Below are 24,068 nucleotides of genomic sequence, written 5' to 3'. Positions count from 1 at the left end.
TTCGACTCAGACACTTCAGTTGGTTGTTGCCTTCCTTGGCGTGTGTGTCGTCTTACATTTTGTCCCATAGCACACCAAAATTTCATCGTAGTCATTCAGCCGCATAGTAAAGTTTCTTTTTTCTGCTGCTAGTGGGTGTGTGCATGTTGTTAGCGCCGTTTCATTAATAAATAATATTGGAAGTTGGAACCCGGGAAAGATAGAGGAAATTGTTTGGTACATTGCTGTTGCTGTAGCAACATAAATAGCAACATAATTCATGCAAACATATCGTGGAACTTTCAGTGTTTTCCCTTACAAATCAATGTTTTTGCCTGTTCCTCAATATTTCACCTCGTCACGTGTGAATTTGCTCAAAACATTCATGTGAATTTCCCAAAGGAATTTCCGCAAAAGCATAACTTTTGTGTATATTTGGTTTAAACCTTTCTCACCCTTGCCCTCAAGCTTTTGCTGTTGTACGGTACAACATTTATCAAAACATAATCTAAAATCAACTCTGAAATATTTAATATTATATTAAATTTTGTCCAAGAACATTTGGGAAGGAAGCTTGCAAAATTTATATTATTTTCTTTGGGGAAATAAAAGGAAAACATCATGGCACAGTGAAAAGAAAATGCGCATTGCAACAACATTTTAAGAAACGAGAAAAGATACTAGTCAATGTTTTTTTTTTAAAGAAACAACAGAGGCTTATGTTTTTTGCTTTATAAAATTGTTAGAAAAACCAGAATTTTCTTCCTATCTTACCCGTGTCGTTCTCCAACACTGAAGACAACGGAAAGAAATTATTTTTGGTATTGAAGCGTCTGGAAATGGCAACTCAAGGCAATAACACTTCAAGGCTCACACAAATGCAGGTGGGATTTTACAGACTTTCTCATTTTATTTTCAATTCTTGTGCAAAAAAAATGTTTTTGCCAAAATACTAAAATAAAGTCAATTGAAGTGGAAGAAATATCGTATTGCGACTTCTACGGCAAATATCAGGATGTAAAAAAAATCTTTAATATGACATTTTTTGTGTAGGATTGTTCTCTGCAAACCGCGAGATATTGTATTAAATTTCATCTCTTTTTAACACATATGGTGGGCATTTTGAATCAAATTTTAATCTTACTATGGTGCTAATCCACTCTCCATCAATTCTACATTGTATGTAGACTTTAGGTGGCTTGAAGGAGTTCGTTAATCTCGTAGGCAAAAATATTATGTGTGATATGAGTAGGATTAAGCACGCAAAGAAATTACGAATTTTGTGGTCACTTTTTAAATTAGAATTTCAATAATCTTTCCAAATTAGGCAAGATTAGCCAGAAATTCTAAAAAAAAATAAAAGTCATACTAACTACCCCACTGACCCTATTTACCCCAATTTACAGTATATACTACCAACTATAATTCAGTAGCATATTGATGTCAAAGTGACCCTAAATAAAAAATACGTCATATGCGGTCAACTAAAATGGATTTGTAAGTCGTTTTGCGGCAGACGCCTCCGCTATCAATAAATGCGTGGTATAGACAGTAAATAGACATTTCAAGATGAAAATTCATTCGCAAAGAGAATTCTAATTAGACTCTTCTGCATGACGTAGGCCATTTGACTTAAATTACTGTCATTCCATGGAGCTTTCTATCAAGAATATGTCTCCATTTAATGCTAGAATAATTCATCAATCAATAAATACTTTTACATGTTTGTAGAGAGTTCTGACATGAAATCATTTTTCTCCGCACCTACATGTCCCCAAAATGCGACAGATAGAAGCGTGAGATAGCCATACGGAATAAGTTGAGCACTAAATTACTCTCTTGCACCATTTTAAGCTCAATTCGCGATGGGAATCGCAGATAGAATAAATTATTGTTAATTAAATTGCATAAAACACAAACATTTAGTGAATGTCTTTTTTCTGCTCAGACATGTCCATTTTATCGATCTCCATGGCAGAGATATAAAAAACAGTGAGAAAGATGAAATAGAGAAAAAATGATCAAAATGGGCGAAAAGAAGGCATTACATATGAAACGTGGGCAGCATTTAATCATTGGGTGACTCATTGGCAATGTCCAAAAAAGGTCTTGCGTCAATGACTCAGAGAAGTCGCGGAATAAAAATTCAAATTTCTCTGTCTCTCCATACACGCGTTTCTCTTGTTTTTGTACTTTTCAATGTTAAGTACAAAAAATTAGCATGGTCATGGCAAAAAAAATCTTCAAGATGAAAATCTTTTTGTGCAATTGGGAAGATTTTCACGCATAAGATTTACGCGTGAAATGTTTGGTTTTCCCTCCTTGCCGTATGAAAGGAAAAAAAAACTTTTGAACTTTATTGACGTCAAAGACACCACCTACGCTATAAAAGTTTAATAAGTGTGAGAATATTGTGAATGAAAAACACCACGAAGCTCACACCTTCCTTAAAGGATACAGAAGAACGAAAGTTTCATGGAAAAATAGAAAGAATTTTGGAAATAAGAAAAAAATAATATAGAAAAATTGCAAAATATGTTTTTTTGAATATTTTTGCTTTTAGATGTTTAGAAATATTTAATTAACTATTAGAGCTTTCGTAGAAAATTTAAATTATCTTAAAAAGACAAATACCAGTTAGTTTTATAAAACTGCAGAAAAAGTAAATGAACTATCATCGAAATATAATTAATTAATAATTAAGATGATTTATATTTTTAAAAAAGTTTAGATCATTCCCAAAACCGTGAGTTAGTTAAAAAATCATTTTCAGGAAAAAAATCAATTTCAAATTTTCCTAGAATTTTCATGAATTTTTCAAAATAAAAATCTAAATGTTCTTAGAACCCTAATTTCCGATCTCTCTGATAATATAAAATGTTATAGGTACATATTGTGAAGAAATATCTATATATCTAAACAAATTACAGGAGAAACGTGGAAAACTCACTCGTCTAGTCACTCAGAATGGTGAAGTTCATTTGAGCAGTTACACACATTTGGGAGAATGTATTTGGATTATTTTGTAAATATTTCCCTTAAGCATATAAGCAAATCATAAGAGTGTTTCCCGAAATATCGTGTAGCATTGTGATTTTAAAAGATATATACATGAAATTCGCAAAGTGGCGGAATTTATTGGATTTTGAATTTATTCTCCTCCTTCTCCGTTTTGCAGATGCGTTTCCAGCAGCGGCAGCAGCAAGAGAGGATTCAGCGAAAATTGGAAATGAGTAGTGCACCATCAATAGTTAGTAACAACAATAGCATTAACAACAATAGCCCCAGTGGACTGGAATTGGACACAAGTTGCACCCCCGGAAAGGTATGTTGGGCTAACCGCTCTGAGGTTCTCTCTATATTATAGTGGGTGGTAGGGACGAGCCCTTCGAAAATCCCTCCAACCCAAAATTATTAATGTGGATCAATGTCAACAATTGTACGGCCAAACGACGTTCAGTAGTTCAAGTTGACGGCTGATCGACTTCTCTGTGCGACAACCAAAAATAGGCAGAGGAAAAAGAATTCGTAATAATGGAATATTTTCGAGGTAATAGAGAGGAATAATTCAGAAAGGGGGAGCTCAATGGCACTCACGATTGATTTTCCCCAGAGACAATAAACAATCATTGGAATTTGAATTTGGCAAAAACCATAACGAAAAGCTTCATATCCCATGGCAATTTAGGGGCTCCAGCAAGGGGCCATTTCGAGAGCCAATTCTCAAGAATATTACGAGAGATAACCAAAGAGGATAGCTGCCTAATAATTTCCCATTACTCCGATATCGCGTCGTCAAAATGGTTAAAATTTATAAATCTTCGATTGATTCCACCATGGGGAATTCATATACATACATTTACCAATATATAATGCATTCAATATATATATTCAAGTTCATTATTGATTCCTCGGGTAGAGAAGTATTCGGTGTAAGTTTGTGAATATTTGATGATAGATTAGCATTTAACTCTGAGAGTTTCAGTTTGAAAATTAATGGAAAGTTCAATACGGAAAATTTTAAATAAGCTTTTGACTATGCTGAAATTACATAAATTGAATTTCAATCCATATGAGATTTTGTAATGCATTATGGGTTAATTGGCTGGAATATGTAATGCCAATTGGCTTCAATTCGGATTCCGTTGAGTTTTGAACTTTAAATATTGATATTTTTATCCGAATTATATCAAATCGTAATTCTTACTAAGGATTTTAAATAAGTTCTTAATTCGTGATTAATAAAAAAAAAACATGAAACGAATTTTTGCAGAATTTGGGTCATCGTTTGCAAAAAATTCGCTTGGCTGGTTTTATCGATTTTATTGAAAATTTCTAGGAAAAGTCTTCAATAGAAACAGAGAAGATTTAAAGTTCTGAACATGAAGTATTCTCAGAAGCTACATAATCATTGAACCTCTGGGTAACCAGGCGTCTCCATCGTAATATATAGACTTCAAATTTAAGAGAGAGAGAGAAATTATTCTTAAAGGAGCACTTTAATAAATCTTAAATTTTATTCAATTCTGCCCCTTATCTTGCTCTATATTACAATCAATTATAAAATCAAACGTTCCGCTGTGAAGTTCTTGGAATTCATGGGTGCATTCTCAAGGGCACTTAAATGCTCTCACTCTTGGCGACATCAATTCGTTGAACCGTGAGCATATAAATAAATTATGCAAAATAAAAAAATGTTGAGAAAGAAATAAAAGTTCAATGCTAATGGACTTGCGGAGTAATTAAACCCCCGCAAACAAGATAATTCTGGCGGAAATGTGGTGTAGTGATGCAATTTTTATTTTTCTGCGTAAAAGGTACGACAGTTGTTCGAGGAAAGACGACAGCGGAGTATTGGAATTGATAAGAGCTACCCATTGCAGCCAATTCAGATGAAGCAGAGCCCCAAGGCGAACAGCAAGACACCGACCAAGACATTCAGTACATCTCATGAGAACGACAACGGCCTGGACAACTGGTCACTGAACGAGACCACGCGCAATGGGAACTACGGCGGGAAGTTGTCCAACGTGGGACGTTTGGCATCACTCAGTATCAGCAATGGGAATGGGGTACCGGCAAAGAATGGCGTTGGTGCCAACACACCCGTAAAATTGAGGCCTGTGATTGTGAAGAAAGCCGCCAATGTGGCGAGTGATAGTGGACCACCCATGGGCACCACGAAAAATTTAACGAATTTATCTAAATTGGCCAATAAAACAAATACGGAGAGTGTCAATGAAACGAGATCACACAACGATAGTGGCCATAAAGTGATGAGTGAGAAGCAATTGCCAAAAACCAATGCACCATCGACTGTTAAGAAGCCATCTTCAGCGAAAGTCGTCAAGGTACGGTAAATTTTTCACATTTCCCCCTTACTAAAAAAAACTTTTTTTTTATTGTCGTTCCGTACCTAATTAAAATCATTACAAAATGCTCATACAATGATGTAATTTAGCAATTGAAATTTATCAGATTATTGTAAATTAATGAAATGACCGCATAATTAATTTAAAACAAAATATTTTAAATTAATTAGTGGGTGAATTGCATTTCAAATGAAAATCATTCTAAAATTACAATTTGCATTTTGCACAACAATTTAATCATGCGAATGTATTCAAATTGATTGAATTCCTCCCCACAATGAATTTATCTTTCTGTCATCAATTCCCCAGAGTGGTCCACCTCCAGATGATTTAACTGAATGCAAAATCTGTGGTCGCTACTTTGCCGAGGAACGCATAGAGAAACACATTACCATTTGTGCCAAGATTTCCAGTAAGAAACGAAAGATTTTCGATTCAACCAAGCATCGAGTTCAGGTAGAGAATTATTAATTTAAAAAAAAAGCTATAAAAGAACAATTTCTTTAAAAAATTCCAATTTGTCTTTAAAGGGCACTGAAGCTGAGAAATTTGTCCTAAAGAAGGGACCCCGTGGAACTCGAGCAGCTGCAGCACCGGTGAAGCAACCACAGGCAGCGAGTTCTGCGGGGAAGAAGAGTAATTGGCGCAAGAAGCATGAGGAATTCATCGAAACAATCCGTGCGGCGAAGCAAATGCAGATTCATTTGGCAAAGGGTGGAAAACTTTCTGACCTACCACCACCGCCGCGATCTGAAAATCCTGACTACATCCAGTGTCCCCACTGCATGAGACGCTTCAATGAGGCCGCCGCCAATCGGCACATCCCCAAGTGTGCCACAATGCTCCACAATAAACCCAAACCGCAACCACCCAAGAAGCGTTACTAATTCATTCGATATGAGCAGCATTATATACTCAACCCTTTTTTTTTGATAATTATTCGCATTTTGTGCCACTTCCCCTCTAACTCCACAGCGAGATTTCTAATCCAATGAAAATTTGACTTTTTTTTTATCTTTTCTTTTATAAATGTAAAAATTCCCCATTTACAAGTGATAAATGAATTTGTGAAATAAAATTATCTGGTATCAATTTTAAAATAATTCTTTTGATATTGGTAATGGACTCTAGAATCTGCCTTGACTAGGTATTTGGTTAACCCTTTCACGTTTTTTGGGTCATACGTTGACCCAAATATGAAACATTTTGTTTTTCTAATTATTTATGAATTTAAACTGTTTTTCCAAGTTACAAATGCATCAAATTCAGGCAAAAGGGGCCAACGAACACGTTCTGACTGGGAAAAGCCCTCTAAAAAATTCACAGAATAAAAATCGAGATAAAAGAGCGCATGTTTCAATATTTTTATGTTTCACTTTGGAAGCGAAAGGGTTAAGATCGATTTTTTTATGATCAAGTTTTTCAGTAATAATTTAATAAAAAAATCGAATAAAAAAATTAAGCAAAATATAATTTTCTGATCAAAAATATTCATGTTATTCATAGTAATTTAAGAGCATAAAAAATGCTTTCTTATTCATACTTTAGTACTCACCAAGTTTTCTAATTCGATGATGAATTAAAAGCCTAAATATCCAGCTAGAAGATACAATTTCTTATTTTGTTACAAAGTAAATTCAAACTTTCGTCACATTTCTATTTTTTATTTCACTTTTTCTCTTTCTAAATTGATGTTTCTTTCCTTATTTTTTCACTATTTTAAAAATTATTAATCAAAATTAAAAAAAAATTTTTTTAGACTTCAGAATTTTCACACTATAGAAAACTTTATTAGCACTTCATTGATTTTCCTTTTAATTCTGGCTCTACTGCCACCTGTTCTCGAAGACTCTTTTTAAGGCTGCTGAACAAGGGAAAAAGAAATCATAAATAATTAATTTGTCTCTCTGACAAATCTATCGCGCAAAAACGACATCGAAATGAATTATTAACTCAATTAGCATAAAACTAATTATTTCTTATGCACAATTTATTTTAAAATTTATTCTTTTTGTCTTACTCAATGTTTCCAATGAATTTTTTCACCGTCTCGCAGGATTCCAGCATGCCGAGCCCTTCGAGGATGTACGCTAGATTATCCAAGCTTGCATCCATATCGTCATCAAACCAAATTTGCAGCATTGCATGGCATTGAGCTGAGGCAGTGGGATTTTCAGTTTCAAAGAAGAGAATCTCATCGGAGCGATAGCCCAATTTGCTGGCCAACTTCTTCCAATCACTCCCAATAATGGGCGCTAGCTCCTGCAGTTGCTCCCCCGTGATCATGTTGGGCTTGTGATTATTCTTATCTTCGGGCGTTAGTTGTTCCGTCTTCAGTAAATCTGCCTCAATTTGCTCTTGCTCATCTGCAAAGTTATCCGCCTCCATTTGCTCCACAACCGGCAGGACTTCCTCCAAGGGTTCCTGCTTGGCCTCTGTGCGGTCTTTCTGAATCTTCTTCCGCACACTCTCCACGTAATCGCTTACTTTGTACGATGGTGTGTTGAAGAGGGTGAAGAAATGTGGCGATTGCCTGGCCATGAGACGAAGGGCTCTCCATTCGTATGACGGATCGTTCTTGTCCTTTGGATTGTCAAGGTAGGACTCTAGGGACGGGAGGAAATTCCTATCGGATCCCTTGCATGCCTGTAGGTTGTCAGGGCAGAGATTCCACAGCTTCGTTAATTCGGGATTACCCATGTAGAACTTCCCATGCTTTGTGGCTTCCTTTATCGAGTCACCCAGGAGGCGTTTGTGCTTCCTCTGGGAAGATGGTGCCTTCCCAGTATCGCTGGGATGTGGATCTGGTCGCTGAAATTCCTTGCATCCCTCATTCTTCCAATTATTCCACATTTCCTCTCGCTGTAGCATATGCTGGACACTTTTGGAGAACTTCTGTCCATTCGGAGGAGTCTCATCAAGCAATTTGTACACCAAAGTCTCCGTCTCCTTGATCCAGTCCACCTGTGCTACTGTCAATGTGTACACATCCATTTTAAATTTCACCTGCGACGGGAGGTAGTGGAAAAGAATAAGGAACTGCACCAATACAGACCGTCGGAAGTTTGAATCAGACAGCTGTAAGGCCAGAAGTTTGGGATTTGTGAGGAATTTTGCGAAGAAATGTTGCACGCCCGTTTCCGGATCCAGCATAGTTTGTTCATTAATCTCATCCACATCCATTGCTTCTGATTTCTCGCGACTTCCTCCTTGGCGTGGTTCCTCTAATTTAAAACCCTTAAAAGCCGCTAGAACAGTTGAGGTGTGCTGCAGGAAATAAGAAGAAAAAATATTAATCCTGTGGTCAGTTTTGAGAGCATACGTGTAAATAAAATACTCACGCTAACAAATGTCTTCCACTGAACTTTATTGTAGCACTGATTGGGATTCCGGAAAAAGTCCTGAAGTGCCCAAAATTTGCAATAGAGGTTGTAATCAATTTGCAGCTGCGTCTCTACGGAATCTCCAGCTAAATTCTCATTCTTTCCATCAGTGCTGTATTCCGTGAGATTTTCTAAATTGAATTCTGACACGATATTGAGACCCGAACGTTCGGAAAATGGAAAGAATTTTGCCAGGAAGAGAAGGATGCGCCCACAGAAGACTGTATTCTGTGATCTTGAGAGTCTCCGCAGTAGATCATTGCACATCCTGAGAATATTGTTTTTGCACGGAGCAAAGAAGACCTCCTCCTTCCACACGGATACGTTGTTCTCCACGTAAGTGAAGAGCTGCTCACACTGATCCAGCGTTACGGCATCAAAGACATCCCCAAGGAGGATTACCGGGATTGTCACGGACACCATGTCAGCTCTAGCGGCGAGGGATGCAAAAGTTATATAGTCCTCCACTGCCTTTATATCCTTGGCAAGATCCAGAAGTAATACATCTCGGAAAACCTGATCCAGGCTTGATTTTTTATCCGCATGAGTTTCTCCGAGGTTTTTAAAGTCCTCCTCGAGCTTCTCAAATTTGCGTTCCTTGAAGGATTTCCTCAGAATTTCCTATTTAAAAAATAAAGTTTTTATTTTTTACTCTACCACTACTCTACCTTAGAGAATCCTCTCAACATCTACCCCCTTAACTAGAGTCACTCTAGAGAGCTTTAGTAGGCAATGGCAAAAGGAATTGTATTGTATTTTCTGCTAAATCTACTGAACTTCCTCAAAGGCCTCTTACCGTAAGTTGCTCCCGGTAGATTTGGAAGGTAGGTGTACACATTTTAGCATGGAAAAATGTGAGAAAAACTAGGAAAAACCACAAAAAATGTGATGAGATTTTTGTAAACAATTTTCTTGTCAAAAAATGACGTTTTCTGATTAAGTCAAAATGACATTCGGCTCACAAAGAAGAAGAATAATCAACACGACCCTTGCAATCAAAACAAACAACTCGTGTGGTTAGAAAATTCAGGAAAAATGGGAATTTCCACGAATAAAAGTAAGTAATGCACAATTTCTTCGCTGAACCTTCATTGTGTTAAGAGTCTTGCTTTTAATTTCAGCAATAAAACTCTTTATTGGGAGTGAAAGTGATCATTTTCACGAACTCCACGTGATTCCTCATTCTCTGAAACACCGAGATTGGCCAGAAGAAAAGACAATCTGCCTTGCAAATATCCCACCATACATTACAGATGAGAACCTCTGGAGGATCTTTTCAAAGTTTGGGAATATTGCGGGTGTGGTCACTTTTACAAATATCAAGGATTTCCAGGCTTTCAGCAAATCTCCGGAAGAGCGAAAGGAATCCCGGGAATTCAAATGGAAAACAGGCTATATTGCTTTCAAGCTTGCCGGAAGTGTTGCAAAAGTCCTCAAGGTGAAGAAAATCACAGCTGAGGATGTCTCCGTTGGTGTTGAACGATGGATTTCTGAGTACAAAGCCCAGTACCCCTGTGCAGAACGACTTCAGGAAGAAATTACCAGCTTCATGGATAAATTTGATAAAGAAGAGCAAAAAGCTGAGAGAGAAGCGAAGAAACAGGCAGAGGAAGATGACGATGGATGGACTACGGTGACGAGAAAATCAACAAAGGATGCTTTTAAGCTAACCGAGAAGGGAATAAAGAGCGTCGAAGAGAAGCAGGATGTGCGGAAGAGAAAGAAAGAGCTAAAGAATTTCTACAGATTCCAAGTTACGGAATCGAAGAGGCAGAAAATCCAGGAGATGCGGAAGAAGTTTCAGGAAGACAAGGAGAAGGTGGAAAAAATGAAGACATCCCGACGTTTCAAACCCTTTTAGTGACCAAGATCTGCTCCCACAATAAACATTCAATCTTTTGTGAACATGCAAAAGGTGCTTTTTTTAGTTGTTCCCCAGGCGATGTCCCGTACCCCAATTGCTGAATCTCCCACCAGCAGGTCGAGGTTGGTTGTTGAGGCGATTTCCACCAAATCCGTAAACTCCCCCAGTAACGTCCGGGAAATAATTTTTCCTACGGAATGAGAAATGAGATTAATTTTTTTTACTTCCAGATGAATTTCTATGGCAAAAATTTCTTACAGGAACTGTGGCGTTTCCAGTAAACTCGGGGTATTCCGGTAGGAAGGATAGAGAAATTTGAGGGAGTAGTAGAGATGCCCAACAACAATCCCAATCAGGGAGTATTTTACCGAAGAAGTGAGCAGAAGGTTGACTCCCAGTAGTACCCAGGGCAGTAGGGCAGCCTTGAATTGTGTGCCAAACCAGAAATTAACGATTGTGTCCGCATTGAGTTTGCACCAGACGTAGAGAACCGACATGACCATGGGATCCATGAGAAGAGGAACACTGAAGGCCGCTCCCAGGATGACGCAATTTAGCCAATTGAAGATCAGCATGAAGAGATGATCTGCCGGTGTGTTCTTAAAGTGTTCCCTCTCCAGCCGCACAGAGTAGTTGTAGAGGAAGTAGCAGTTGAGCATAAAGTGAAATCCCGTCTGAGGAGTGAGTGGGTAGAACAGCACGGATGTCAGAGGTCTCCAGATCTGATGAAAAGAAAGGGAATCCCACACAATAAAATATACTTTTAGTGAACAGAAATCTCACTGAGAACTTGCCTGGAATTTTGTATAGATGAGTTTAAATGGCAGGAGGATGAGGTACTCGCCTGGGAGGAGTCCTATCCTCTCCGCGAGGCTCATGATGACGGTAGACGATAACCAGTATCGTGTGAATATAGGCACGGAGTTGTACCATCCGGAAAAGTCCATCTTTGCTGAGGATTTGTGTGACTAATTTCAAGGATTCTTCCTGGAAAATATTAAATTTCAATTTATTTTATTAATCTAACCTTCTATTTACCCAAATTTTACTTACTTTTGAAGAAATTAAAAGCTTGAGAAATCAGGAATTTCAACAGAAAGGTATTTCCTGAACTATTGGCTAGTGATTTGACCAGAAAATGATTCGGCACAATATTTTTCTTGCATCAAAAACAATGCGTTTTCATCACAAAACTGACATCACTGACGTGTTCACGTTCCAAGGCAGAGGCAACTGTGTGAACGCTCGCATTTTCATTTGAACACTTTCTTGCAATCGATTGATTACAATATACTCCGATTCTTCTTGAGTGAATAAAAGGAGCTTTTATTTGTTTTTTTTTTTTTAACTTTATTCCTCCCAGAAAGGTCCTCGTCATGTGATTCGATTGCTCTTGATGACCATTTGCATGAGTGTACAGGGTGGGAGCGCTTCGAGGCGGCACAGGAGCTGTGGAATGCTGCCATAAACGCAACTGGAACTGAGAGCCACCTGAACAGCTTGCGCAAAGCGTTCCAGGCACAGCTGCAGACGCTCATCATTTGCCTTGGAGGCATTCTCAGGCTTCCTGAGTTGCATATACTTCCCCTCAAGTGTGGCCACAATGAGACAGAGGTGCTGAGCATTGATGATCGTGGGCGGTCCCGTGGGTGGTGGAGTCTGTTGCATTGATTGAATGATGGCCAAATGCAGACGACTGTACGACTTGTTGGGATCCATCAAAGGTGCCACAACGCACCACCGGATAAGTCCCGCCAGTGGGGTGAGTACAGGCATTGCAATGGCACCTGATGGTAGTACAAGAGGCTTCTGGGAAGCAAGACAGAGTTCGGGGTTACTTGATACCCACTCTGTGAATGTGTCCAGGAGGATAGCCGGCGGAACGGCCGCACTGTCGTGCATATCGTTGAGGTACAGTTCCGCCACGGCTGTTATCAGGTTCGCCGTGAAGCGTGAAGCAACCTGTGGAAGGTACTTTAGCTGCTCCGAGGCCTTCTGGGCGAACACAATGAAATCCGTGACGAGTTTCTGTGCCAAATCTAAGCTGGGTTGTGATGTGCAGCCCAGCTGTTGCATCCATGTACCCGCGGCGCAAAGAATGGGTGCAATTAACGCAGACACGGACGTGCTGACAAGCTTCACAAGCACATTGATCCGCGTGATGGATGTTGGGCTGGCAAAAAGGGAGAGAAACATGGCATTCCGCGTAGCTTCAGGCCCGGGAGATTGGAAGTATTCACAGAGAAGAACCACTAGCTGAAGTTCCTGAATCAAGGAAAGCGTCGCGGGAAGAAGCTGTGTCTGTGCCTTCCTCACATCAATGTCTCGTGGTGGCTTCTCACAGAAGATCTCTGCAATGAGTTCCATCATATGCTCCTGCTTCCTGCTGTTTATCATTGATTCTGCCGGGAATGCAAAAAAGTGAGATATTTGATGAAATTTGTTTGTTTCTTTACACACCAATACGTTGGAGGTTATCACGAACTCTCAAGGAGTGATCCACTTTGTGGTAATCGCGCTTAGATGAGCCCCCGTGAGACATTTTTTAATTAATTTTAAGGATTTTAAGAGCTGCAGGATTAAAAAACAAATGTACTGGTAAGCTGACCAAGCTTACGGGATCTGTGTTTCTTTCAGTGTACCAATTTTGTGAGAGCAAACTAGAACGCGAATTAATTTAAATACGCGCAAAGTCTGGAATAGTATTAAAGTCATACGCTAAGAAATGTTTAAAACGCGGGATAATATCTCGGGAACGGCTCCATAGATTTTCATAAATTTTTTTTTTTGTTTGAAAGGTCTTGAAGTCAGCTATAACATATCGAAAAATGAAAAAAATTTATGTCGCCATTTTCGAAAAATTCGAGTTCGAAATTTTCGAAAACTTTGTTTTTGACTTTAGCGCCTCTTGCGGTCATTTCTCGAAGTTGCAATGTTCTAGACATTTGTAGGGTTTCTCGAAACCTTTCATTTGCGCTTGAGTTGATCAAGATCGGACTTGTAGAACCCGAGATATGACATGTCAACTTTGGAAGGCTATATCTCGAGAACGGATCCATAGATTTTCTTAATTTTTGGCATGGAGCTAGATAATATGGTCAGCTACAACATATCAAAAAATGAAAAAAATTTATGTCGTCGTTTTCGAGATATTCATCGAAAACTCATCGAAAATTTTGTTTTTGATTTTTGGCCCCCTAGCGGTCACTTTTGAAACTTCGGATGTTCTAGAGAGTTGTAGGGTTTGTTGAGATCTTTCATTTGACCCCGGGTTGATCAAAATCGGTCAAGCCGTTTTCGAGTTATGGTCGATTTTCGATGAAAAATTGTGGCGGCCATATTGACTAAACGGCTTGACCGATTTTAGACAATGAGGTATAGTTGGAAAGCTCTTAATGGCCCCTACAACATATCAAAATTTCAGACCTCTAGCTATAATAGGGGCTGAGATATAGCGAAAACAAAATTTTGAGGTTATTCAAAATGGCGGACGGAGGGGTGGGGGATAAAATTTGTCATCATAATCGGATTTCTTCAGGTCGATATTTAAACTTTGCCGTTTACCGCAAGTCTCTATCTATCACCGTTCTCTTGTAATTTAGCAAAAGGTTCCGGACGGACGGACGGACGGCCGGCCGGAAAAAAATTTTTGGCGCATACGTTTTTTGGAATGTGGGGACCCTAATTCGTGCTCATCCCAAGTTTGAGCCCGATCTGACGACTTTCGATTTTGCTCGGTCACAAAAGCTGTGTCTGAAAGAAACACAGCTAAAACATCTGATGTAGTTCCAAAAGCCACCACTCTGCCTTTTTTGGCACTGTAATAATAAAATTTGAACTAAACGAACTTTTTTTCTGCATTTCGACAAAATTCGTGATTTCCGTGTTTTTTCCTAAATTTGTGGGCATAGAACGCATTTTTTGGGCTCCTGGGGCACTTACGGGTGCTCCGGGAGCCTCGGGGAGCTCCTCCGTGCGGAATTTGGGGTCCGCGGAAATTTTGACGGTTGGATTTAAACATTCGAAATTTTGACGGTTGGGGATTTTACACGCACTTTTTTTTCTGGAAATGCATTTTCGCGAACTTTTCAAACCAATGATGCCATTCGACGCGGCGTCGCTTCCTGATTGCAAAAACTTACTTCCGGCCGGAAAAATCGACGGAAAACACGAGAAAACTGTAAAAGACTGAAAGTGTGAGGGAGACGGATAGAGGTAAAATGCATCCATCTCATTTTCTCTTGAGGAAATAGTACCGAAAATGGCGCCAATTTCAAAAAGTAGTCAAAAAAGCATGAAAATTATATAGGGGGCGCTACGAAGGGGGGTTCTGGGGGGAAAATGAATGTCGTTGGTAAAAACCGCCTGGTATCAGGAGTCTCTGTACCAAATTTTGCATAGCGAACAGGAACGAAATTATAGAGAGACCTTTCTTTATTATAGAGATCAATAAAGCGCATGCGCTTTAAAAAGTTTTTATAGGGGGCGAAGTTTTCTTCCTTTATTCCTTGAACTTCCTGACAAATCAGGAGAACCAAAATCCACCAAAACAATGAATTCGGTTGTGCCAAATCACGAATTCATGGAGCTGCGAACGATGCACCAGGTGCCGCCGTGTAAGCAGCAGTGCTTTGTGTACACGGATATCGATCTGCCACCGGAAATCACAAAGTTCTCCGAGAAGATAAAGAATGGGAATGTACCCACGTACAAGAAGGAACATACATCCCCACCTCCAGTTGTCCACCGTAGGAAGAGTCGCAAAGTGGTGACTGTTTTCTTGGGCCTCTTCATCTTCATCGCCCTGGCTATAGGAGTTCCACTTGCTCTGCAGCTAAGGAGTTCATCTCTTCTCGAAGCACGTCTGGCTTTCATTCGAAGGCTTCTCTCGGAAACACCACCTCTTGTGGAGGGCTACTGGCAACCACAAATCGATGCGAATTTTAGCCATAGCATCTCAGACATTACAAAGAACATGGTTGGAGCTGTGGTATGGCCAGTGGCTGTTCCATGTGGTGCTCAGTATCTCGATGGTGTTCAGTTGGCACTGGAAGGTATTGATGAGGCTAAGCGACTTGCCAGGACCAATCCCATACTGCAGGTGATTGAAACAGCCGACGAAATCGAAGAGATGCACCATGAAGGGAAGATTGGGGTACTCCTGGGTCTTCAGGCAGGACACGCACTGGGATCCAGCCTAGCAGTTTTGCGTTCCATGTACTCCTTAGGTGTTAGAGTGATCTCCATCACAGGATTCGGGTGTACAACACCATGGGCAGCAGCCACCATCAAGAGCGACATGATCATCCTGGATGATTCCCAACCACATAGTCTTACAACCTTTGGCGAGGTGAGTGGATTTTATTATTTTCTTTAAATGTAAACCTTTTTCTTGGGATTATTATTATTATTTTATTTTTTTAATATTGCATTCAAAAATCGCGCCAAAAATTAACCCTTCAGTATTGGTTTTAGTGTTTTCATTTAATTTTAAATTAAATTATTTTAATTTTTTATTTCTTTTTAAAATATTTTTGAACTATTCTCAATTTTTTTCAAAAAAAAAAACTTATCTCCACTCTCAACAAGTTAATAATTAATTAGTAATCAACAAAAAAATAAAAAAAATACTTTAAAACTAAAATAAAATCTTTTTAGCGAGAATTGAGTGTAGTTACCAAGCTAATTAGCTTTTCTACTGTTAGAAAATATTAGGAAGAATATTTTTAATAAAAATCAAGCAAATATTCCCTTGGACACAACTTTTCTGCACCTACAAAAATAAATGTTCTGAATTTCTGTATGTATTTTGCAAGCTTCTTAAAATAATTCCCATTGAGGTATTTCCCTCTCTGGCTATTATTTTGTCTCCATAAATTGCAAGAACTATTTAGAGAATTATGTATCTCACAAAATTCTGCAGTCCACTCTTTCTCCCAAAAGGGAAGCTGTTATAATTATTTATTGAGAAACTTAAATGAGAACAAACTTTATGCAATGTATACCCATTTTGACGTGAAATTCTATTTATTATAGGAAAACTCAATTTAGTTTTACAATCTTCAAAATTAAAAGAAAAAAAGGTAGAATTTTTATATCTCTTGAACAATCGAGATTCACATTTCGATTAGAAACCAAAGTTTCTAAAGTTTGTTACATTGAAAAGTTCTCAAAATGAGTTTCTTTTAATAATGGAAAAATTCCTATATAGACAGTTCTGATCAGCAAAAGTATAATTATTTTGTGTCGAACTTAAACAAAAAAATGTGTTTAATTCTGAATTTAAAATATCACTATATAGTGCTTTAAATGTCGGAAATAGACAGCCAAAATCAACAGAGAGAATATATAATACTGTGTATGCGTTTGAAATGAATGATGTTGAATGACTAAAAAGAGGATAATTAAATAATTATGCGTGAAAATGGAGCAAATTTCACAATAAAGCCAACATTTTCATTTAAGTGAGAAAGTAAAATGTTTAATCATGAATGATAATAATTATTATGTGACCATTATATGGATAAAATTATGTTCTATATGGTTTTGTTCTATACAAATAACTTCAAATTTTCATTTTTGTTTTAACATTCTTGTATACACGTTCACCATGTGAATTCGGTCGGATGATTTTAACCAAAAATTTCTCTGGTCGCGCCTAGTCAGCCTCAGCATTTTATTCTGTAGCAATAATATTTATGCATTTCCGCAAATAAATTCTCCATGTTCAAATTCAATTGATTAATTTCTCATTTGAAAACTAAACGTCCATTACAGTCTCTTCAATTAAAGTAATAAACTTTTTTTTTACTATAAATGACGGCAAAGATTATCTTCGGACTATCAGATGATAATAAATCACCACAACTACATTAAATTCAATCTTAAAATAATAAATTTTAATTAAGTAAATTGGTGTTAATTATTATCTATTTGTTCTTCAAATAGTCAATAATATCAAAGTACTAACTACACTGCTTGCTTAAGGTGTTTGATGTTCTGCATGCAAATCCTCTCCTTTCAATGAAGTTAAATGAATGAAATTACACTTTAGATGTATTTTTTGTATCTAATTGTGGATATAGTATTATGTATCTTAAGAAAATATTATGCAATTAAGGAAAGTTTAATCCTATGTATGTGTGTGTAGTCATGTTATAGGGTGTATGTGATGTCTCTTGTGTGACTATAATCTTTCCCATTTGGATAGACAGGAAAATGGAGTAATAAAGGATTAAAACATTAGGTATAGGTATATACAGTAGATACTTACAAGAGCTTGTATTTATTGTAAAGTTATACAAGAAATGAGGATTTAAATGCAAAATAAAGCTGGGAAGCAAGAGGAAGGTGAAAAATATGAGACACGAAATTCTGGTTAATAAACGCATGATTTTCCTCGGAAGGTGAATTCCGTTGTATGTACTTTCTTTTCTTTACATACATACATATACATCCTTTCAGTGAGCTCGTGCCGTGGAGTTTGAAATGAAAAAGTTTTACAGCTGTTAACAACATTATTATCATTACATTAATTTTTGAGAGAGCACATTTTGCATAAGTTTTAATGAAGAATAGAATTGCACAGGAGGGAGTCTTACGGAATCTTTAGGATAAGATGTATGAGGAAGGATTTTATGGGAGAATTCAATAAAGTTGAAATTATAAATATTTAATTTGAAAATGTATGCACTTAGGTAACAACTTCCTGCTTTATTTTCTTATCTTCACCCTAAAATTCTTCTATACAGAAATGCACCCCATGGGGGAAATTGTTTTGCAAATTCTGCAGAAATATTTATCATATCCTTTATAACTTTTCTAAATAAATATATGTATATTTGGAAATTTTAGAAGTGTAGGATTTGTTGTAGAAGTTAATGAAAGTTTTTTTTTCGTTTATTTGGTTTTCCTTCTAAGTTACGTATATTACCAAGTTATCTGGCCAAGTGGAAAATTTCTTAGGATATAAAATAACATGGTAATTAAGTGCGTAATAAAATCACTCGAACGTATATTAAAATGATTTAGTGTTAGTATTCTTCAGAATTTATTGTCATTCGAATAAATCTACGGAAATTTATTTGTATAATTATATACTTTTTTATTTCTCTTTTATTTTAGATATTTAATGAATATTTCTTGATTTTATTTGTAATTTTCATCCAATCTATTGAATGAAAAATAATGACAGTGTTAATTTTTCAAACTTTCAACTTTGAATATCATAAAACTTCTTTTTAAATTAAAAAAAATCAGTTTTAAATTTTTTTGGAACTTTTTTTTTTATTGTATTAATCCAAGGATTTCTTCTCAACTTTCAACATGAGGAAGGGGTTAACCTGAAAATTTCCCACCTGAATAAATTTATATAGGAAAGTCGAAACTTGATGCAGCACCGCATACCACCCCTGATTCAACTTCTTGCTTTAGGTAAAATGCATATTCATGGGGTCAGGATTAAACTAGAATGGGGATAATGTGGCGAATGGAGCGAGAGCGCCGATGAAAAATCGTGGTTATCATTCTGATGTGCAGCAGAACTTATATGGTAGTTATATGTTAGGTATGCCACAGATACATATTTTTTGTCCTATTCTATGTATATTTACAATAAGAAGACTTATAGGATATAAATACATAATATGTTCGTCTTGTCTTACTGAACTATGTTCAAGAAGATGATTCAATTCAAGTCTTTGAATTTTGCAAATAAAATATGAAAGAAATATCCAATTTTCTTCTTCTTATTACGCATTATATATTACATCTCTTTGAACTAAACTTAATAGGTCGTATTTATAGCATTTTAACTCACATTGTAAGTGTATAAATTACAATACATTGACTTATGATGTGACAAATTCCAAAAAAAGAAAATACATTTTACAGCAGGAAATACAAATGAAGAAAAGTCGCAAAGAAAAGTGCACACTTTACGAAAATATTTTGTCTGAAAACAAAGAGATGCAAAAGCACATCCCACGAGGAAAAGACATCACAGGAGAGAAAATGTCGTATTATTATTGCATGGAACTTTTAATTGGGAAATTTTTGGGACGAATTACATTTGAAATGAGAAAATAAATGGAAAGAGGCAACTTTTGGCTTTACACAGTAAACATTCACATTAGCATTCTTATTTTACATTGCATGGAAAATATGCATGCGTAATAATACCATACAGTTTGTAAATCTGCTACAGCATGAATAATTGAATTAAAATTAAGCATTTTAATAAATATTATTAATGAATTAAAATAATATCATAATATAATTACATTTGTATAATATATAAAATCATATTATATTCGTCTCACATCCAATTTGAAATTTTGCGGGTGAGAATTTATAAATTCATTGAATGAGAGATAATTAAATTTTATATGTTACGTTAGCTTTTAGATATTAGGAAAGTTAAATGCAATTTGCATATAAATTCACACCTGACTCCATATTCTAGCATACACAAACATTTTCCTGCCGTACTCGAGCTATTTTAACCGACACACAACTATACTAGTTATCGCACCCCCCCCCTCTCTGTGTCCTCGGCTCCTTACATCGCTGACCTCAACTGACTAATTCATTAAATTTCCTGTGGTTTTCACTACTATGGACCAGATAGTGAGAGTACCTCCGAGGATACAGAGTTGAATGAGTAAATAATTAGAATTTGCAAAAGAAGCGATATTTGTAAACCATTCTATGGGATATAAAGTAATGCGCTACAGGTCTCAAGCATAACTATGTTGAGAGTTTTAGGGGAGAGAGTTTATACCCGTTGATAATCCACTATAGCGAAGGAAAATTATTTTTTCAACCTGTAATAGTTTTATTTATTTTTTATCTGAGGGTTGATTAAATCTGTGGCTTTTATTCACACAAAAATATATCCAGTGTATTTTCGCATGAATCTCTGCACAGTGGGTGCTCCAATGTTTCCCAGGATTAACACAAACAATAAGTGGAATTTTCCATATTAATTTCTCCCATATACAGACCGTACTTCATGAGATGAATCGCCTCGGAATTCTCGTTGAAATCTCTCGATTGTCAGAGCCAGCAATGATGATGGCGCTCCACACAGCAAGGGCTCCTGTTCTTTTCTCCAATGCTGCCCCACTATCGCTGTGCAATAGTACGTCTACCGCAGGTGTTCCTGACCACATTCTCGGGATGCTCACGCAAAATGGTGGTGTTCTCATGATTAACGTTGAACGGTGCGGGGAGAAATATCTCACAGTTCGCGAGGCAATTTCCACCATTAACTACGTACGAGCTGTAGCGGGTGTGGATCATGTGGGGCTCAGTGGATCCCCCAGCACGTATCCACCCCTGCTGGCGGAGCTTGCACGAGATCGTCTATGGGGCAATGCGGCCATCAAGAAACTCATCGGGGGGAATTTTGTGCGAGTTCTCCGGGAAGTGGAGGTACTCAGGAATCGACAGCCGCTGCACGAAGAGTGGATTCCAACGGCGGCTATCGAAGGGAATTCGTACTGTCGCTACGCGGAAACATAAATATAACATACTCACCGGTATGATATATAAGCAATTTTGCATTGTATTTTCACCACAAAATTCCTCTCTCTCTCTTGAAGTCCTACAAAAAATTTCTCCATATTTTTCTTCTTTTTTTTCCAAATTCTTTTCCTCTTTGGCTACATTCATTGTTTTATATTTGGGATAGATGATGGGGATGGAAATCATCTCTAAAATGATTTAATTTTTTTTTTACAATCTAGTGAATTTATTTGTGAAGATAAAACTAAATTGAAGTTTATGTTTATTGAAAAAGAACGATTAAATGTTGTTATCGATGCTGCAGTGAATTTATTTGATTGCTATGTATTTCATTTTACTAAAATCAAATGTAAAATATTAATTTACAGAAATGCATTTGAAACCGCAATGTATTACCTATAGGGAAAATTATTATAATGATTTTATTTGGTTTAATTAGTTTAATGCAGAGGTAGAAAATAAATGCTCTATCCGAGCGTTATGAACCAAAAAGTTTTTTTTTTAATTCAGAAAATGTACATAAATTAAACGAATTCAAAAATATTTAAAATAAAATGATAAAATACCAACAACAAAATAAAATTACACGATTGTCGGTTAATCAAAAAAGGTACCCCAAGACAAAATTAGACAATTTAGACAATTGCAACATTTAATCTCCTGGAAGCTTAATCTCGGGAACTTTCTAATTCTCTTTGAATGAGTTTTTTTACAATTCGAAAATAGGAATTGCTGTTGTTTTTTTTTACAAAGTCTACATTTTACATCAATCTAAAAGTTCAATTGTCGCCACTCTGAGCTATAAGGAGACTAACAAAAAAGTAAAAGAAGGACTTAAGCAGTGAGATGGAACTTATTGAAGCAAGAAAACCTTCTATCTGCATCTCAGTTTTATAGTAACAAAAACTGATTCTTGCTAAAACTCAGAAATCTCTATCTTGAGTATGTCCAAAAAGTATAAATTGATTGATTTCACATAATAACTTTCTATGAGACTAACTTAATGAAAAATATGAATTTTTCCAAGCTTTTCCATCTCATTTTTGTCATTTTTTTAAAAAATTTTATTTAGAAATTAATGGTAAAGATTTTTAAAAGACGAATTAAAAAATTATATTTTTTATGCAAATGTCGGTAGAAACTGTATTTCTGAATTCTCTTATCTCTCATATACGACTTTCCTGTTCTGTATTATAATGTGTAATGTATTTTACGTATCGTATGATTTCCTTGCGCGTAACATGAAACGAAAGCCAAGAATTTGGAGTGAATACTTTTCAATTTTTCTCACACTCAACTTTTCTTCCCGTTTTAACTCGATCATCCTCTATAGAATTCTTATCTCCACCATTCTCCACAGAACAACAATACATATTATTTCTAGGAGACTCCTTTCGTGCAATGTTTTTTTTTTCTCCTCAAAATATATGTGTCACAAATAGTGCTTCAACATCCAAAAAACTTTCCCCCCTTTGCCTATTTTTCGCGAGTTTCGGTATATTCCTCCGGAGAGATGTGTGGAGACAAGTTTATGAAAGTTGGCGATATTCTATCCATTGTAATGCTACTTGTTAGACATACCACACACACTGCATTCTTTCTCGTGCTTCCATGATTTTATTACTCGTGAAAAATAAAACATTTCAACACAAAAAAGTAGGTACTTGTGAGAATCATGCATTCTGTACCGAAAGCGCTTTAGCTTGCTGGGTGTACAGGATGGAGATGGAAGATGGAAAATATGTGAGAAATGCAACGGAAGTGTGAAAATGTAGGTAACACGTAAAATTATGTGTATGTGTTTTTTTTTTGTAAATCGAATTGAAAAAGAGAATAAAATGGTGTTGAACTTAATAGAAGAATTTTAAATGCCTTTTTTTAGTGAATACATTAAAAAACACACGAATTTCCTTTTTTTTTCTTTTCTCTTGAATAGGTATCCTGAATGATAATGGTGCTTTTAGTTGGCACAGGAATGTTCTTTTTATTTATAGGGTACGTACTAATCTTTTCAACTAAACCTATACTATTTTAAGTTTATTTGTAAGGAAAAAATGTGCAAAAAGCCTTTAAATTAGGATATTGATTTAGATATTTTTTTAGGTCGATAGACTAAAGAAAAACTTTAATCTATTTATGAAACATGTCAACATTAACTAAAAAAAATAACTTAATTTTGAAATGGTATTAGTAAATTAGATTTAAATAATTTAACTGTAATTTAAAATCTTCAAAAATATTAATTTGTGTTTTATTGATCGAAAATGTAATCAGTGCTTTCCTAAATAAGATATTTCAACTTAATTGACCAAAAATTTGTGATAATAAAAGCATTTTTGTTTTAAATAAAAAATGATTTTATTTCTATTGAAAAAAAATCAACTTAAAAATAGTTGAAAACACAATTTCTTTCTTTTTTTCTCGTGGGAAAGAACAATTGAACAATTAAAATTTAAAATAAGTGGAAAAAATGTTTTTAGATTTTTGCATATATTCAGAAAGTTTCTTAAAACTTTTATGAAGAAATGAAACAAAAGAAAAAATTATGCCAGTGAATAAAGTTTTTGTCACCCGCTTTTTAATGTCATAAAGTTCAACTTAATTTAAATGCAAAACTGCTGAAATAAATTCAAGAGATTCCTATCGTCAATAATTGCAGATGGAGAACGGACGGTATATCTAGTTGAGGATATATTATGTAGTTGAAAAAAAAGTAGGTTGGGTGATGAATCTCGCGGATAGAGGGGTGAGTGCAAAAAAAGCACAAACGATCGTGAGAATTCTCACGAGGAAGAATCTTTGTGAGAGCTTTTTTGACGGGGGAAGCTTCTGTCGAAATTCTTCCTTTTGAGCCGCAGCATTCAGTGCTACTAACGAATTTTCCGTGAATGATGTGTTTTCTGTAGCGATTTGAGCTGTGTTTTTTTTCTTACGGCACCCCCC

At 36.3% G+C, this 24,068-nt stretch overlaps 6 protein-coding genes across 13 annotated transcripts; 3 read left to right on the top strand and 3 right to left on the bottom strand.

The window, feature by feature from the left end:
• Positions 1-12: 12 nt before the first annotated feature.
• Positions 13-6,454, top strand: LOC129797609 (uncharacterized). Of its 7 annotated transcripts, none has more exons than XM_055840368.1 (6): positions 13-135; positions 810-863; positions 3,158-3,304; positions 4,797-5,330; positions 5,661-5,807; positions 5,882-6,454. In XM_055840368.1, exons 2-6 carry the CDS (start codon positions 819-821, stop codon positions 6,236-6,238), a joined length of 1,230 nt encoding a protein of 409 aa, XP_055696343.1. In that variant the 5' UTR covers positions 13-135; positions 810-818; the 3' UTR covers positions 6,239-6,454. The 7 variants fall into 7 exon arrangements, with proteins under 7 accessions (XP_055696343.1, XP_055696341.1, XP_055696338.1 ...); XM_055840366.1 differs by having other exon boundaries at positions 726-863; XM_055840363.1 differs by having other exon boundaries at positions 13-216; positions 726-863.
• A 540-nt stretch (positions 6,455-6,994) lies between these two features.
• Positions 6,995-9,662, bottom strand: LOC129797504 (THO complex subunit 1). Of its 2 annotated transcripts, none has more exons than XM_055840157.1 (4): positions 9,531-9,662; positions 8,693-9,355; positions 7,372-8,618; positions 6,995-7,215 (listed from the first exon to the last, which is right to left on the bottom strand). In XM_055840157.1, the coding sequence occupies exons 1-4, from the start codon at positions 9,570-9,572 to the stop codon at positions 7,143-7,145; spliced, it is 2,025 nt and encodes a 674-aa protein (XP_055696132.1). In that variant the 5' UTR covers positions 9,573-9,662; the 3' UTR covers positions 6,995-7,142. The 2 variants fall into 2 exon arrangements, with proteins under 2 accessions (XP_055696132.1, XP_055696133.1); XM_055840158.1 differs by having other exon boundaries at positions 6,995-7,212; positions 9,531-9,650.
• A 54-nt stretch (positions 9,663-9,716) lies between these two features.
• Positions 9,717-10,648, top strand: LOC129797707 (ribosomal RNA-processing protein 7 homolog A). The gene is made up of 2 exons (XM_055840527.1): positions 9,717-9,791; positions 9,856-10,648. The coding sequence occupies exons 1-2, from the start codon at positions 9,770-9,772 to the stop codon at positions 10,593-10,595; spliced, it is 762 nt and encodes a 253-aa protein (XP_055696502.1). The 5' UTR covers positions 9,717-9,769; the 3' UTR covers positions 10,596-10,648.
• Positions 10,576-11,806, bottom strand: LOC129797709 (derlin-1). The gene is made up of 4 exons (XM_055840529.1): positions 11,652-11,806; positions 11,393-11,585; positions 10,857-11,320; positions 10,576-10,788 (listed from the first exon to the last, which is right to left on the bottom strand). The coding sequence occupies exons 2-4, from the start codon at positions 11,543-11,545 to the stop codon at positions 10,659-10,661; spliced, it is 747 nt and encodes a 248-aa protein (XP_055696504.1). The 5' UTR covers positions 11,546-11,585; positions 11,652-11,806; the 3' UTR covers positions 10,576-10,658.
• A 77-nt stretch (positions 11,807-11,883) lies between these two features.
• LOC129797626 (integrator complex subunit 15) lies at positions 11,884-13,232 on the bottom strand. The gene is made up of 2 exons (XM_055840393.1): positions 13,059-13,232; positions 11,884-13,000 (listed from the first exon to the last, which is right to left on the bottom strand). The coding sequence occupies exons 1-2, from the start codon at positions 13,138-13,140 to the stop codon at positions 11,973-11,975; spliced, it is 1,110 nt and encodes a 369-aa protein (XP_055696368.1). The 5' UTR covers positions 13,141-13,232; the 3' UTR covers positions 11,884-11,972.
• A 1,821-nt stretch (positions 13,233-15,053) lies between these two features.
• Positions 15,054-22,981, top strand: LOC129797591 (dipeptidase 3). The gene is made up of 2 exons (XM_055840337.1): positions 15,054-15,948; positions 20,601-22,981. The coding sequence occupies exons 1-2, from the start codon at positions 15,151-15,153 to the stop codon at positions 21,120-21,122; spliced, it is 1,320 nt and encodes a 439-aa protein (XP_055696312.1). The 5' UTR covers positions 15,054-15,150; the 3' UTR covers positions 21,123-22,981.
• Positions 22,982-24,068: the final 1,087 nt, after the last annotated feature.

The sequence above is a fragment of the Lutzomyia longipalpis genome, chromosome 1 (genome assembly GCF_024334085.1).
Source record: "Lutzomyia longipalpis isolate SR_M1_2022 chromosome 1, ASM2433408v1".
NCBI lineage: Eukaryota > Metazoa > Arthropoda > Insecta > Diptera > Psychodidae > Lutzomyia > Lutzomyia longipalpis.
This window is presented reverse-complemented; position numbering and strand designations above follow the sequence as displayed.

Coding starts and splice junctions, on each gene's coding strand:
- LOC129797504 (XM_055840157.1), bottom strand. CDS start 9,572: ATGTGTACACCTACCTTCCAAATCTACCGGGAGCAACTTACG. Junction 8,619..8,692: donor AGTGGAAGACATTTGTTAGC/GTGAGTATTTTA, acceptor TATTTCCTGCAG/CACACCTCAACTGTTCTAGC. Junction 7,216..7,371: donor AAATTCATTGGAAACATTGA/GTAAGACAAAAA, acceptor TCCCTTGTTCAG/CAGCCTTAAAAAGAGTCTTC.
- LOC129797707 (XM_055840527.1), top strand. CDS start 9,770: ATGGGAATTTCCACGAATAAAA. Junction 9,792..9,855: donor GGGAATTTCCACGAATAAAA/GTAAGTAATGCA, acceptor TTTTAATTTCAG/CAATAAAACTCTTTATTGGG.
- LOC129797709 (XM_055840529.1), bottom strand. CDS start 11,545: ATGGACTTTTCCGGATGGTACAACTCCGTGCCTATATTCACACGATAC. Junction 11,321..11,392: donor TCATCTATACAAAATTCCAG/GCAAGTTCTCAG, acceptor TCTTTTCATCAG/ATCTGGAGACCTCTGACATC. Junction 10,789..10,856: donor CTGGAAACGCCACAGTTCCT/GTAAGAAATTTT, acceptor CTCATTCCGTAG/GAAAAATTATTTCCCGGACG.
- LOC129797626 (XM_055840393.1), bottom strand. CDS start 13,140: ATGTCTCACGGGGGCTCATCTAAGCGCGATTACCACAAAGTGGATCAC. Junction 13,001..13,058: donor TGATAACCTCCAACGTATTG/GTGTGTAAAGAA, acceptor CATTCCCGGCAG/AATCAATGATAAACAGCAGG.
- LOC129797591 (XM_055840337.1), top strand. CDS start 15,151: ATGAATTCGGTTGTGCCAAATCACGAATTCATGGAGCTGCGAACGATG. Junction 15,949..20,600: donor GTCTTACAACCTTTGGCGAG/GTGAGTGGATTT, acceptor TCCCATATACAG/ACCGTACTTCATGAGATGAA.
- LOC129797609 (XM_055840368.1), top strand. CDS start 819: ATGGCAACTCAAGGCAATAACACTTCAAGGCTCACACAAATGCAG. Junction 864..3,157: donor CAAGGCTCACACAAATGCAG/GTGGGATTTTAC, acceptor TCCGTTTTGCAG/ATGCGTTTCCAGCAGCGGCA. Junction 5,808..5,881: donor CAACCAAGCATCGAGTTCAG/GTAGAGAATTAT, acceptor TTGTCTTTAAAG/GGCACTGAAGCTGAGAAATT.